Source organism: Vigna unguiculata, chromosome 3 (assembly GCF_004118075.2).
Source record: "Vigna unguiculata cultivar IT97K-499-35 chromosome 3, ASM411807v1, whole genome shotgun sequence".
Lineage (NCBI taxonomy): Eukaryota > Viridiplantae > Streptophyta > Magnoliopsida > Fabales > Fabaceae > Vigna > Vigna unguiculata.
In genome coordinates, this window is record NC_040281.1 from 38299445 (window position 1) to 38314401 (window position 14957).

The window sequence follows — 14957 nt, forward strand, 5'->3', positions numbered from 1 at the left end:
AATTGCGGGTTCAACTTGTTCTGCATCAGTACACTGCATTTCCTCTACGGGTTCAGCCTAGTGTCATTCTCCACACCAGTATGGTCTTCACCATTATCCCCACCTGGATAATATTCCAACATATGTACCTCCTCTGCTACACATACTGAGTGAATGACATACATATGGACTTCACCACGCTGCTTCGCGATTTGGACCATATGCAGTGCACCAACATCATCAACAAATTGACGCAACCTTTCCTCCAACACTGGACAACCTCCTACTGAATAACACAGATCCTTCACATTAATATAACCCATTTCTCTCAATATGGAAAGCACCTCGAAGTAAGACCACCTGTCTTCATCACACCATAATTCACTTCTATGGCCATTGACGTACTTGATTCCACCCTCATTCACGAAATATCCTCCATGGTGAATAACCACTTTAAACTTGTCATCTTCCATCATAAACCTGTGAAATTACCAGATACCCATACCAATATCTTTTTAATCAAATTTTGTTAAATTTATCTTATGTTTTAAGTGTATTTCATGATAGTACTTGAATTGCTTACGGTGTTTGACACATTTTTTCTTCAACGTTAACTCAAACATTATCTTAAAATTTGGTTAAAATGACTAAATCTATATATTTCTAAAATTGAGAAATAAATTAGGCTAAAGTTTCGAAAAGAAACTAATTTCAATTTTTGCCAAAAGTTAGAAGACCAAAAATATATTTAATCCTAAAAAACAACTTGTGTTCATTAAATCAATAGAAAGATGTAATATTATAAAATTATAAAATATTAATATGTAAAATATGATTTTATTTATAAAATAATATTAATAATCAAAATTCTGAATTTCAACCTCAATCTCAACAGTTTCAGGCTGCACCTGTTCTGTTGCCTCACATTGCACCTGTGTTGTTGCCTCACAGCACCTGTGTTGTTGCCTCACACTACACCTCTTTCAAAACATCTGCCTCACACTGCATATCACCCTCATTTACTACTACTTGTGCCTCGCACTGCACCTCAGCCTCACCAATTGCGGGTTCAACTTGTTCTGCATCAGTACACTGCATTTCCTCTACGGGTTCAGCCTAGTGTCATTCTCCACACCAGTATGGTCTTCACCATTATCCCCACCTGGATAATATTCCAACATATGTACCTCCTCTGCTACACATACTGAGTGAATGACATACATGTGGACTTCACCACGCTGCTTCGCGATTTGGACCATATGCAGTGCACCAACATCATCAACAAATTGACGCAACCTTTCCTCCAATACTGGACAACCTCCTACTGAATAACACAGATCCTTCACATTAATATAACCCATTTCTCTCAATATGGAAAGCACCTCGAAGTAAGACCACCTGTCTTCATCACACCATAATTCACTTCTATGGCCATTGACGTACTTGATTCCACCCTCATTCACGAAATATCCTCCATGGTGAATAACCACTTTAAACTTGTCATCTTCCATCAAAAACTTGTGAAATTACCAGATACCCATACCAATATCTTTTTAATCAAATTTTGTTAAATTTATCTTATGTTTTAAGTGTATTTCATGATAGTACTTGAATTGCTTATGGTGTTTGACACATTTTTGCTTCAACGTTAACTCAAACATTATCTTAAAATTTGGTTAAAATGACTAAATCTATATATTTCTAAAATTGAGAAATAAATTAGGCTAAAGTTTCGAAGAGAAACTAATTTTAATTTTTGCCAAAAGTTAGAAGACCAAAAATATATTTAATCCTAAAAAACAACTTGTGTTCATTAAATCAATAGAAAGATGTAATATTATAAAATTATAAAATATTAATATGTAAAATATGATTTTATTTATAAAATAATATTAATAATCAAAATTCTGAATTTCAACCTCAACCTCAACAGTTTCAGGCTGCACCTGTTCTGTTGCCTCACATTGCACCTGTGTTGTTGCCTCACAGCACCTGTGTTGTTGCCTCACACTACACCTCTTTTAAAACATCTGCCTCACACTGCATATCACCCTCATTTACTACTACTTGTGCCTCGCACTGCACCTCAGCCTCACCAATTGCGGGTTCAACTTGTTCTGCATTAGTACACTGCATTTCCTCTACGGGTTCAGCCTAGTGTCATTCTCCACACCAGTATGGTCTTCACCATTATCCCCACCTGGATAATATTCCAACATATGTACCTCCTCTGCTACACATACTGAGTGAATGACATACATGTGGACTTCACCACGCTGCTTCGCGATTTGGACCATATGCAGTGCACCAACATCATCAACAAATTGACGTAACCTTTCCTCCAACACTGGACAACCTCCTACTGAATAACACAGATCCTTCACATTAATATAACCCATTTCTCTCAATATGGAAAGCACCTCCATAATTCGCTTCTATGGCCATTGACGTACTTGATTCCACCCTCATTCACGAAATATCCTCCATGGTGAATAACCACTTTAAACTTGTCATCTTCCATCATAAACCTGTGAAATTACCAGATACCCATACCAATATCTTTTTAATCAAATTTTGTTAAATTTATCTGATGTTTTAAGTGTATTTCATGATAGTACTTGAATTGCTTATGGTGTTTGACACATTTTTGCTTCAACGTTAACTCAAACATTATCTTAAAATTTGGTTAAAATGACTAAATCTATATATTTCTAAAATTGAGAAATAAATTAGGCTAAAGTTTCGAAGAGAAACTAATTTCAATTTTTGCCAAAAGTTAGAAGACCAAAAATATATTTAATCCTAAAAAACAACTTGTGTTCATTAAATCAATAGAAAGATGTAATATTATAAAATTATAAAATATTAATATGTAAAATATGATTTTATTTATAAAATAATATTAATAATCAAAATTCTGAATTTCAACCTCAACCTCAACAGTTTCAGGCTGCACCTGTTCTGTTGCCTCACATTGCACCTGTGTTGTTGCCTCACAGCACCTGTGTTGTTGCCTCACACTACACCTCTTTCAAAACATCTGCCTCACACTGCATATCACCCTCATTTACTACTACTTGTGCCTCGCACTGCACCTCAGCCTCACCAATTGCGGGTTCAACTTGTTCTGCATCAGTACACTGCATTTCCTCTACGGGTTCAGCCTAGTGTCATTCTCCACACCAGTATGGTCTTCACCATTATCCCCACCTGGATAATATTCCAACATATGTACCTCCTCTGCTACACATACTGAGTGAATGACATACATATGGACTTCACCACGCTGCTTCGCGATTTGGACCATATGCAGTGCACCAACATCATCAACAAATTGACGCAACCTTTCCTCCAACACTGGACAACCTCCTACTGAATAACACAGATCCTTCACATTAATATAACCCATTTCTCTCAATATGGAAAGCACCTCGAAGTAAGACCACCTGTCTTCATCACACCATAATTCACTTCTATGGCCATTGACGTACTTGATTCCACCCTCATTCACGAAATATCCTCCATGGTGAATAACCACTTTAAACTTGTCATCTTCCATCATAAACCTGTGAAATTACTAGATACTCATACCAATATACAATTATTACAACATATACCACCGACAAACCGACAGGATACACAAACCCCGTTAAAGGGGGACCACAAACCACACATTAATGTCAAAGTGGTGGGACAACACGGAAACATCGTAAAAATTAAACAAAGATTCACTAAAAACCGACAATCAAGTGTGCAAATCAAAACCCTACACCCAAACCCACCAACTGAAAACCCTATACCCAAAATACACAAAGTCCTAAAACGCAAGAACGAAATTTCGAAGAACAACTCACCTGGAATATGCTCCACGATGGCGATTACAGATGATAAACCCAAGAACGCAATTTCTGCTGCTCCCAATTCCTCACACCAATGCAAAGAAGCGACAGATTATTTAACCTCTAATCCCAATTCCAATATACTAACCCTAATTTCATTTCCCCCAATTCACCTTCCACATAATTCTAACGGGCCACGTAATTCTAAGTCAGCCAGAATAAAACAGTCATGTCACTGTTCCGTTATTGATTTTTGACGCTGTTAACTTTGAGGACTAAATTGAGTGACTTTTGAAAACTTGATAACTAAATTGAGACTCTGAATAATAGAAAGAACATTTTGAAATTTGCTAACAAATAAGAGGACTAAAACAGTAATTAAGCCTTCATTTTATTTTAAGTTAGCCATAATGTAGCACGTACCTCACGCTTCACTCTATAAAATATGAAAAAGAGATGACCTATTTTGTAAGTAATTGATGTTTTTCAACTTCCGAACTTAAATAAAAAGGATTAAATATGTTTTAGATTTCTCAAGTTTAAGTGAATTTTAGAATTAGTCTATTTTTAAAATTTGTAACTAATTTAGTCCTTCATTTTAAAAAATACGTAGATATCTTTAGAAATGTGTGAATTCAATCTTTTTAATCAAATTTTGTTAAATTTATCTTATGTTTTAAGTGTATTTCATGATAGTACTTGAATTGCTTATGGTGTTTGACACATTTTTGCTTCAACGTTAACTCAAACATTATCTTAAAATTTGGTTAAAATGACTAAATCCATATATTTCTAAAATTGAGAAATAAATTAGGCTAAAGTTTCGAAGAGAAACTAATTTCAATTTTTGCCAAAAGTTAAGAGACCAAAAATATATTTAATCTAAAAAACAACTTGCGTTCATTAAATCAATAGAAAGATGTAATATTATAAAATTATAAAATATTAATATGTAAAATATGATTTTATTTATAAAATAATATTAATAATCAACATTTCCAGTGACTACTGTAATCTTTTATTTTTCTTTTTATTTTTTTTTTTCTAATAAAATTTTCAGGTAAAAGTGATGTCTAACTTTTATTTGGACTGTTATAATCCTACCATACCTAGTTATTGAACTGAATTCTAATATATATAATTTTACCAATATTTTGTACACTCCTTACCATGGATATTATGTATTAATAATTATTTGGTATTAACAAAAATTAAGTTCAAAGGTTACTTAAAAAAAACTATTCAATTATTAATTTAAATTACATGATTACTTATGTAATTGATTTTGATTATAATATTATACAACCTATTTAGATGCATAATCAAATTTTCATAGCAACTAATGGTTGGCTTATTATTGTTAGGCCAAGACACCGCACATCATAGTAGGCACACACATAATGTCAACACAACATATGTACACAAGAAAAGATTACTGAGAGAAAACAAGAGGAAATTTTCTCATTAGCAATTATAACTAAAATGTACATAAAGGTTTATAAACTGTCCTCAATGAAAGTTAAGAAAACAGAAACAGTTTGATTATTTACAATAATTATAATCACTTTTTTACATTTAATTATTTTAATAATAATTCATAATTAACTGGTTAATTATAATCAATTAAACTTAATTAGAGTTATATATATTTTTTTATAATTGGACACTCTCCCTCCGTTTCTTTCTCTGACCTATTCTTATTTATGTCTCTTATCTTAATTCCTTTTAAAAACTACATTTTTTTTTACAGATATACGCAAACTAATTTATGTAAAATAAAAATTACATTACAAAACTAAAATCGTAATTTTAAATATAAGAATTTAGATTAGTGTATGTAAGTCATTTACCATAAAAACCATAAAAATGGACAAAATGAGACTAATTTCTTGAGTATTTCAAATAAAAGAAAATTAAATTAAAAGGAACTGTGAATAGTAGAAAGGGTGTGAATAGCAGTCCCCTTCATTTGACGCAATAAATGTGTCGAAAGCCCATCTACAGAAACCAAGTTTTAGCCCAAACAAAGTTAACATGACCAAACAAATTTTCAGTACTTTAATCTACTAACTTTCAGTTTCAACGGCTAGTTTCCTCATTTCGAAAGCAACGATAATATCTACCCATTGCATTATCTCCTTTTCTGGTTTCGTTTTTATCTCACATGAAAAGCAGTTAGTGCACAATAACGGTCACTTCTGATCAGCGTCTCTCTTTCTCTCCATTTTGCATTCTCCATCTTCACTCCAAAGCAATACTTTCTTCTGCTCTTCCATCAAGCCAGGTCAGTTTCTGGGTTTCTTACCTTTTATCTTGAAACCGTCCCAAAAAAGACTTGGAAATTCTGAGAATTTTTTTTTATGATTTTGAACTCCTTTGTCCGAAACCAGTGATTGCAAGTAACTTGATCATTTAAAAAAATGTACTAAATCAGATTATTTGTTAACGTTAGCGGGATACGAGGTTTGATTTTATGTAATGTACTGAAGTCTGTATGTTAAATGATTTTCAGGAATTTTACTGCTTTCATATGGCAAAGTGAACCATTTAGCCTTTGTGTAAGATTTGTAGTGTAATGTCTCTTAGTTAATGCTTCGAAGATAAGTGCTTGAATAATGTTACTTTTTTTTTTTTTTAATTTCTGATTGTTTGGGATATGCTTTTACGAAGAGGAGTGTCTCTTAGAGACGTAAAGTTAGATATTGTTCCGAATATGATTCTTATCATGATCCATAGTTACCCTAGGAATACTCCTGAATATTTTAGGAAACTTTATCTAGTAATGGTTCATTTTGGAGTTCATTCAGCAAATTCTTTTGTTAAAACGTTTTTTTTTAAGTTAATTTTGAACAAGTACAAGTTAAATGAAATGCCAAGTTTGAGTTTTTACTTTAATCAATACCTCTTTACTTTTCGTGTTTTTGGTGGGGATAAGAACACTTGATTTAATCTGAACAATGCTTGCAGACCAGGTTTGTCTTGAATGTCTTAAATGTGAAAAGAAATGGACAAGGTTTACGAAGAGCTCGATGAAGCAAAAGCAGAAATAGAAGAACTGAAGGCAGAACTTAGAACCAAGACAGATTTGCTTGAGAACTTGAAGAAATCCCATAATGCACAGATCAAACAGATACAGGAAGCAAAGTGCAAAGCTGAGAAGCTGGACCAAAAGCTGCTTCAACAGGAAGATGAGATCTCTGAGACAAAGCTAGAATGTGAAGATCTCAAAGGGAATTTGAATAGAAAGGAGACAATAATCAAACATCTCAGTGCTGCAAATGATAAACTTCGAGCGGATTGTGATGACAAGTTGAAAAAGTTGGAAGAAGAAAAAAGAGGGCTGGTGTTGGCCTTAGAGGAGGCAAATGAGAAGACACAGAACCAGGAACAACAGATTTATATGTGCAAACAAGATATTGAAAGACTGAAAGGTTGCCTTTTGGTTTCAAAGGAGAAGTGTTTGGAATCAGAGAAAAAAAACAGAGTATCCAAAGAACTAAGAGAAAGAGATGACATGCTCCAGAAATTAGAGGAGGAAAGCAGGAAGGTGGAAGATCAATTAAAATGGAAGAAGGAACAGTTTAAGCATCTAGAAGAAGCACATGATAGACTTCGACTGCAGTTTAAGTCTTGCAAGAAGGAGTGGGAGATGGAACAATGTACATTGATAGATGAGATTTCTTCACTTCAGACAAGGTTAGACTCTCAGACCAGAATATCAGAGGATTTACAACACCAGATACACACTTGCCACCAAGCTCTTGCTCATGTAGAAAGCCAGAAAAAGCGGCTGGAAGTTGAAGTTTCTAATCTTAAGGTGCAGCTTGACGATGCTAGTAATGAGTACCAGGATTCTAGGTTACAACTAGATTGCTTAAACACTGACCGTGACAAAGATATTGCGGATTTGAGATATTTGCTAAAAACAAAAGAGGCATATAATAAAGAGTCAAAATACAGAATTGATAAGCTAGAGCAAGAAAATCAAGAGCTGCGGATGTCCCTCAAAGAACTCCAGGAAGCTCAAATTCAAGAGGCAGGAGCTTCATATTCGCAGTCAAAGTTACGGTCCAGGCTCAGAAGTTTGGAACACACTCATAGAGAGTGTTCCTCTAATTTAAAGGCTAAAGAAGCTGAGTGGAACTTGATGCTAAAACAGTTGACAGAAGACCTGAATAGGTGTCAATCTGAGTTGGAAACGAAAATTGAAGCAGTTGAAGGCCTCCAGATGGAACTAGAAAGGTCTCATTCTTTATCCATTGAGATGAAGTTGTTGAATGAGGAGATGTCTGTGATGCTGTTAGTGTTGAAACAGGGAATTTCTGAGGCTCATTTGAAGCATGTTAGTGGTAAGGATGAGATGGACCTCATCAACGAAGCGAGAGAAGAGGAGATTTTTCAACTGATGAAACAGTTGGAGATGAAAGATGCTGCTTTGATGAGTGCCCAGAAAAGCCTAAATGAAGAACGTGAGATAGCAGCATGTTTTAGAGAGGGTGAGTGTAATGGATTCAACAATGAACTACTGCAAACTGAACTGGATAGGCACAAGGTTTTGCAAAATGAACTGCAAACTGAACTGGATAGGCACAAGGTCTTGCAAAATGAACTGCAAAATGAGCTGGAGGAATCAACCACGAGTCAGCTGATTCTCAAAGAGAAGGTTTTGCATATGGAATGTAACTTTAAAGAACAGCTTAAAGAGGTTCATGATGCTTTAGACAGTGTAATCATTGAATTGGATGAGACAATATGTGAAAGAAATGAAGTGGAATTTGAATTGCAAATATGGAAGCCAATTGTTGAGCGCTTGAAGAATGAACTAGAAGAAAATCATGTGGTGCGTAGAGAACTGGAAACTTCACTTCTTGTACAAGTAGACTTTGGCGAAAGCCTCAAGCAAGAGAAAGACAACTTGGTTTATATGTTAGAAGAGAAAGAGAGGAGCCTAAATTATCTGCAACAACAAGTTGAGCTATTGGAACATGAACTAAGAGCGAGGGAGGAATCAGCAGGGTCCTTTGAATCTGATAATGTCAGATATCTCCAGATGATAGCGGAAAAGGACAAGATTCTAGAAGAGCTCCAGAAAGAATTTGAAAAAACTGTGATTGAGAAAGGCACAATAGAAAGAACCTTTGAGGATGAGAAAAATAATCTTGTCCTGCTTATGAAAGGAAAAGACAAGAGAATGGATGAACTTATGCAGCAAGTGGAGCAATTGAGTGCTAAACAAGCCAAAGTAATGGAGTTGAATGATGAAATGGTGACTAAGCTAAGAAATTCAGATTCTTTGCTTCAGAAACTCAAGATGGAGAATGGAAAATTGCTTGAAAATGCTACGGGACTGTCATCAGAAAGGGAAAGCTTGTTAGCTTTTATTCAGGGATTCAGTGACAAAATCAATGAGTTATCTGCTGAAGACACTCTATTAATGGACATGTTGAGAAGCATGGTGCAGTCTTTTGAGAATGGTTGTCCAGTAATGAATTTGAAAACAGATGGTGCTTTTCACGTAAAGGAGAATATATTTATTCAGTCTCCCACGAGAATGAAGAAACTTGAAGCCAATTCTGATACTAGATCACCATTCAAGGAGCTAAATTTGTTAGAAGAATAGGAATGTGTTTGTATTTTCAGCAAAAAAAGGTCATCATGATCATTCTTTGTCTTGTATTTCCGACAAAAAGATCATGCAGTTACTTGACCATTCTTTGGATTGTATATGGCATTTATTTATTTGTATTTCCTTCTTTGTTTACCCTTTTTTTTTCTCAATACAGATGTTCGTTACATAAGCATCTCGAAATTAAAATAAACTATATAATGAAGAAGAGAAATGGATACTAAGGGGGAGAAACTCCATACAATAATACTAAAGATATTAGTTACAATTTATATTAGAAAAGGGTTTGTTGTATAATGGAGTTGGAAATCTAGAATTATGATTGACTACTTGTATATTCAAAAAGTTAACTAGGATGATGATTCTTATACATGAATTACTTCGTTCTTCTCATTTTATTTATTTTAAAGGCATTGGAGAAAGTTTTTCCGTATATGAAAACGATGTCATATATCACGGTTCATAAAAATTTAAATTTAATTAAATTTTAAGTTTTTGATCGATTTAAATATTTTTAATTAAGTTTTTCTTAAATTGTTTTGATATGTTGAGTACTCAAGATGATATTGTAATTACATTTTATTATTTTGGTTCAAAATATGTTGAATGGTCTCACCAACGACTTTTATATTATCTCATTTACATTATTATAAATTTATTAGCATTATTTTATAAGTACTGTGTTTCAGTTAAAACACTTGAACTAATCTTTAATATTTCTTGAAATTCTTGTATTTCTTTATGTCGAAACTTGTTATTATGATAGCAATAAACTTTAGTCTTACAGTAATAAATTACTTATAAATTATAAATTATAAATACTATTAATGTAAATAAAAGAATAACACTGTTAATCAAGTTTGGTTAAGATATTTAAAATATACCCAAAACAATATTTATGTGTTCAATTTTTGTATATTCTAATTACGATAAATCACAGTATATGATTCGAATTACAGATACATTCATATTTTGTACTTGGATCTTCCAACAGATAACTGTTCTCAGTCCCACTGGCATGTTATTACGATACAAAAGTAGTTGAGGAGTTGAGCTTCTCAACCAAACCATCTTAAAATCTGTTACCAGACACCTCATCCCACGTTAAATCTCCTACTCAGTAATTAACTAACACATCCTTAAAATATTCCTTTTCGATCTCTGAATTTTGCACTCTTGTTTCTTCGTCTAGTCCTAGATCTCTCTTCATGGCTGGGTTTTTCTCACTTCTAAGGCGCCTCTATCTCTCCCTTTACAATTGGACCGTTTTGTTTGGATGGTACACTTACTCACCCTTTCTCTTTATAACGTCATGATTCATTCATCTCTTGCCCTTTCTCAAATATCTCTAATAATTTGTTCAGGTGTCAAGTTCTGTATTTTGTTCTCAAAACGTTGAACGAATCGGGTCATGAGCATGTTTACGATGCAGCAGAAAAGCCTCTGCTTTTTTCTCAAACAGCTGCTGTGCTAGAGGTAATTGTTCCTAAAGGTTTTTGATTTTTCGGAACTACGGACACCCCCTTTTGATTTTTTCAAGCAATTTGTTCAAGTTTCTTGTTGGAATTATCTATCTCGAGTTTTTTCTAACTTTTTGTTTGGTGGGCTTTCTACTGAATGGTGAGCTAGATTCTTCATGGTTTAGTAGGTGAGTAATCTGTTCTCAATGTGTGGGGTTATGCTTAACGAAAATGAAAATTGAAGTTAGAGTTGGTTTGTTTATGAAATTCTGTGTTATTTTCTTTTGTGAAGGACTGGTGAGATCTCCAATAACAGCGACGTTGCCACAGATAAGTTCAAGGCTGTTCTTGACTTGGGGCATTTTATGGAGTTTTCCTGAGGTGAAGAAAAAATTGGATTATTTTATTTTTTGTTGAACGCATTTAATTTGTTTGTTCAGTATTCAATCATATTCTTCTACTGAAAAGTTGCCCCATCTTTTATCACCAGACTCAGTCTCATGTGCTTGTTACCTCCCTACTAATCAGCTGGTCCATCGCAGAGGTAAGTGTTTGTGATTGCTCTTTCATGTGATGTTCAAATTATTTGTTTGGCTTTTTGTTCTTTTTGTTTGATGTTAGCTAGCCATAACAAACTTCTGCAGAATGGTTATAAGTTATAGAGCACTTCCTGCATGAAGATGACATTACTTACTTCAAATAAATGCCACCTCTGTTATGCTAATGTTCAAATTTGATGTCTAAAACTTAGAAGAACCTAATAGTATGAAATTTGAAGCGTTGATTGGGGTGACAGCAATTTTTTTGGCTCGGTGACCTATTTTCTTCTGTAATTGGATTCCTCTGTTTGTTTCTGTAGTGAATTCATTGATTACAAAGGTAAGAGAAGTATTAATGAAGATAAATATTTATCTTCTTTGTTGTTGCAATTGTAGATCATTCGGTATTCTTTCTTTGGATTCAAAGAGACTTTTGGATTTACTCCATCATGGCTTTTGTGGCTTAGGTACGAAGTTTGATTGCTAAGCCTTGTTCATGGAGTATAGCAATTGGCAAATCAATTTTTTCTTACATCAATTACAAATTGTTTCTTTGCAGATACAGCAGCTTCATAGTTTTGTATCCAACAGGCATAAGCAGTGAAATTGGCCTAATATACATCGCACTACCGTTCATCAAGGTAAATTAATTTGGTTGCCAAATGTACACTTTAGAATCATTAGATCTAAAGCTGCAACATGTGTGTTGTCTTGTGTAATTTCGTAGCATTACTAGAATGATAAAATGGAAATGGAGGAGAATAGTCTATTACTTATGATACAATATGGTGAAAATATTTGATAGTTTCTCAGTAAGTTGGAGTTGAGTTAATCTGACAAGTATTTTCAGGCTTCTGAGAAGTATTGCATAAGGATGCCAAACAAATGGAACTCGTCATTTGATTACTTTTATGCTGCCATTGCTGCACTGGGAATCTACGTTCCAGGCATGAACAGAACATCTTTGCACTGTTATTGATATAACCTTAGGGTAATATTTATTTCGCTGACTGTATTTTAAGTGATCGATTTGGTATCATTATATGCAGGTACTCCTCACTTGTATACATACATGCTTGCACAGAGAAAGAGAGCTCTCTCCAAATCCAAGAGAGAGTAATGCAATATATGTAGTTTACATTGATTTGGGGTCAAACTTAGGACATACATAGGTCATGTCTTGGTTTGAATCCACATACAGAGGCACCTCGGAAACAATTGATTTTCTTGTTAATGTGTATCATTGAAAGGCAGCATGCCAGAGATAGATAAACTAATGTATTTGCTTTTCGGTAACATGGTGCAGTGTAGCTTCCTATAGTTGTCTGTTTCTCAATCATATGCTATAGATGTTTAACATCAAATAATAAATCAGTGAGGTTTTTCTTTAGGGGAGACATCATGGAGATTTGACCTCAATGAATTGTGAATAAGTCCATATGAGAGATCACGACGTCACTTTTAACCTTAAATTTTAAGGTAATTAGTTTATAGGTTATTTTACATATTGTTTATCTTACAAATTTTGATCCGATGTGAAATTTTCAATACATCTTAAATTTCTAACAATCTCTCTCGAGTGTGAGTGTGAGTATCTCCACATTGGAGCACCTTCCTCTCAAACATTGTATCTTAGTGATGATCATTCCTTTGTACCGTCATTTTATAGCAAGACACACTCTCCTGAAATAGAAGACTTTCTATATAAAGAACTCTTAAATTTTAAGATTCTTCATCTACTTTATATCATACTCATCCAAGTTACTACTAAGATGAACTATCGACTCTGATACCATTGTGATTCTTCACTTACGTTATACTCTATTTATCTGAATCGTCACCAAGATGAATCATCGACTCTCATATTATTACGAAGTTTTTTTAGAAGAGACATCTATAAGTTACAAACTCAAATTAAAAATCAAGGCATTACTACTAACACAAATTCTTAAAACAATAAATTTACAAATCTCTTTTCCTCTTATATATCGTTTATCTTACTCATTTTCCAACTCACCTTGAATTTATAACAATCATACTTTACCTTGTAACCTTCATACAACTTTGAGAGCATAGAGATTTATAAACACTAAAGATGTGAGAATTTCATGAGATGATGATATAGAATGAGTGATTTGGAATATGGGATGGTAACTGTTCTAGCACATTTAGAGTTGATTTAAATTAAAGTTCTGAATATAATCCTCTTTAATTCAAGAGGGAACACACTTGTGCACTTTTGAGGCTTTCTTACTCTAAGAGGAGTCTTTAAATTTTGGGTGATATGCTCTCCACCACTATATAATGATGGATCATGAAAGTTAGGGTTAGACTTTTAGATGCATGATACTTTTACACGGTTGTTGGACTAAATTCCATGTTCCTGCTGATATGATGCGAAGCAATGTCACATAGCTACAGGCCTAAACTCAAACTCGTAACTCATTTAAAGAACAAGTACGATATCTTAAAATTATATCGAGCCTGGACTTAACTAAAGGAAGTAGGAAGAAGAATGCTATGAACACTTTTCTTTTACACTTTCTTTATTACACTCTTTGTGATGGGGTGAGCTTTATTAGAATATTATTAATATAGGTGGATCTCACTTTTAAATCAGGAGAGTGGGACTCATCAAAATTGATGGTTTCAAATAAATTTTACCGATAGAAAACAAAATATAAGAAAAAAAGTTAATTAGTAATTTATTTCATATAATCTATGATTCCTTTTGATTTTTATATTTGTAAAATCATTTAATATGATCACTTATGTTATATTGATGTTAACACCATTTAAAAAGTGTTCCATATTAAAATCTAGATTTGTCACATGTCAAAATTTTGATATTTTTTATTTTAGAACTCTTCTAATTTTAACATGTGACACATTTTCAAATATTAAATTGTCCAAATTTTTATATACAAAAGATTCATATTTTGATCCGTGGAAGACATAAGTGACGATTCCAAACAACTGTCAATTCAACTAAAGAGATTACATCGAGTTTTTTTCTTAAAAGGATATTAAATTAAGTAAGTTTTAAAATATAAGAAACTCAATTAAATTAAAAGAATATCAAAAACATAAATATAAGTACAAATTACGAATTGAACTAATACTAATCAAAGATTTTGCGCGAAATGAAATGAATGTATTAGTTATGTATTCACTGTTTTTTTTAAATAATCTAATTTATAGATAAACTAATTTTAGAATACGATAAAAGTAACTTATATGTGAATGATACATTAACTTGTCTCGTGACAAATAATACTAAGAAGTTGGGGTACAGATGTGATCGACTTCATCAAGATTGGAGTATTATTGACTAAACATATTTTTTTTACTGATGCTGGTTGAGGTCTCAACATTAGAATTTATTTTTTCAAATGTCAAATGGGAAATTTTTTATTTATTGTTGACTCAAATTCTTTTAGTCAATGCTAATTCATGGGTTTTCTTTAGCTGATATTAGTAAACAAATAACTTTGACCAATATCAACTAAAATAA

At 33.2% G+C, this 14957-nt stretch overlaps 2 protein-coding genes across 2 annotated transcripts; both read left to right on the forward strand.

The window, feature by feature from the left end:
- Positions 1-5934: 5934 nt before the first annotated feature.
- Positions 5935-9610, forward strand: LOC114176766 (uncharacterized protein At4g38062). Its single transcript, XM_028061917.1, has 2 exons — positions 5935-6102; positions 6786-9610. The coding sequence occupies exon 2, from the start codon at positions 6823-6825 to the stop codon at positions 9436-9438; it is 2616 nt and encodes an 871-aa protein (XP_027917718.1). The 5' UTR covers positions 5935-6102; positions 6786-6822; the 3' UTR covers positions 9439-9610.
- An 815-nt stretch (positions 9611-10425) lies between these two features.
- LOC114176749 (very-long-chain (3R)-3-hydroxyacyl-CoA dehydratase PASTICCINO 2A) lies at positions 10426-12842 on the forward strand. The gene is made up of 9 exons (XM_028061888.1): positions 10426-10723; positions 10809-10920; positions 11074-11092; positions 11197-11285; positions 11395-11448; positions 11840-11910; positions 12003-12084; positions 12294-12390; positions 12493-12842. Exons 1-9 carry the CDS (start codon positions 10653-10655, stop codon positions 12561-12563), a joined length of 666 nt encoding a protein of 221 aa, XP_027917689.1. The 5' UTR covers positions 10426-10652; the 3' UTR covers positions 12564-12842.
- The last annotated feature ends 2115 nt before the right edge of the window (positions 12843-14957 follow it).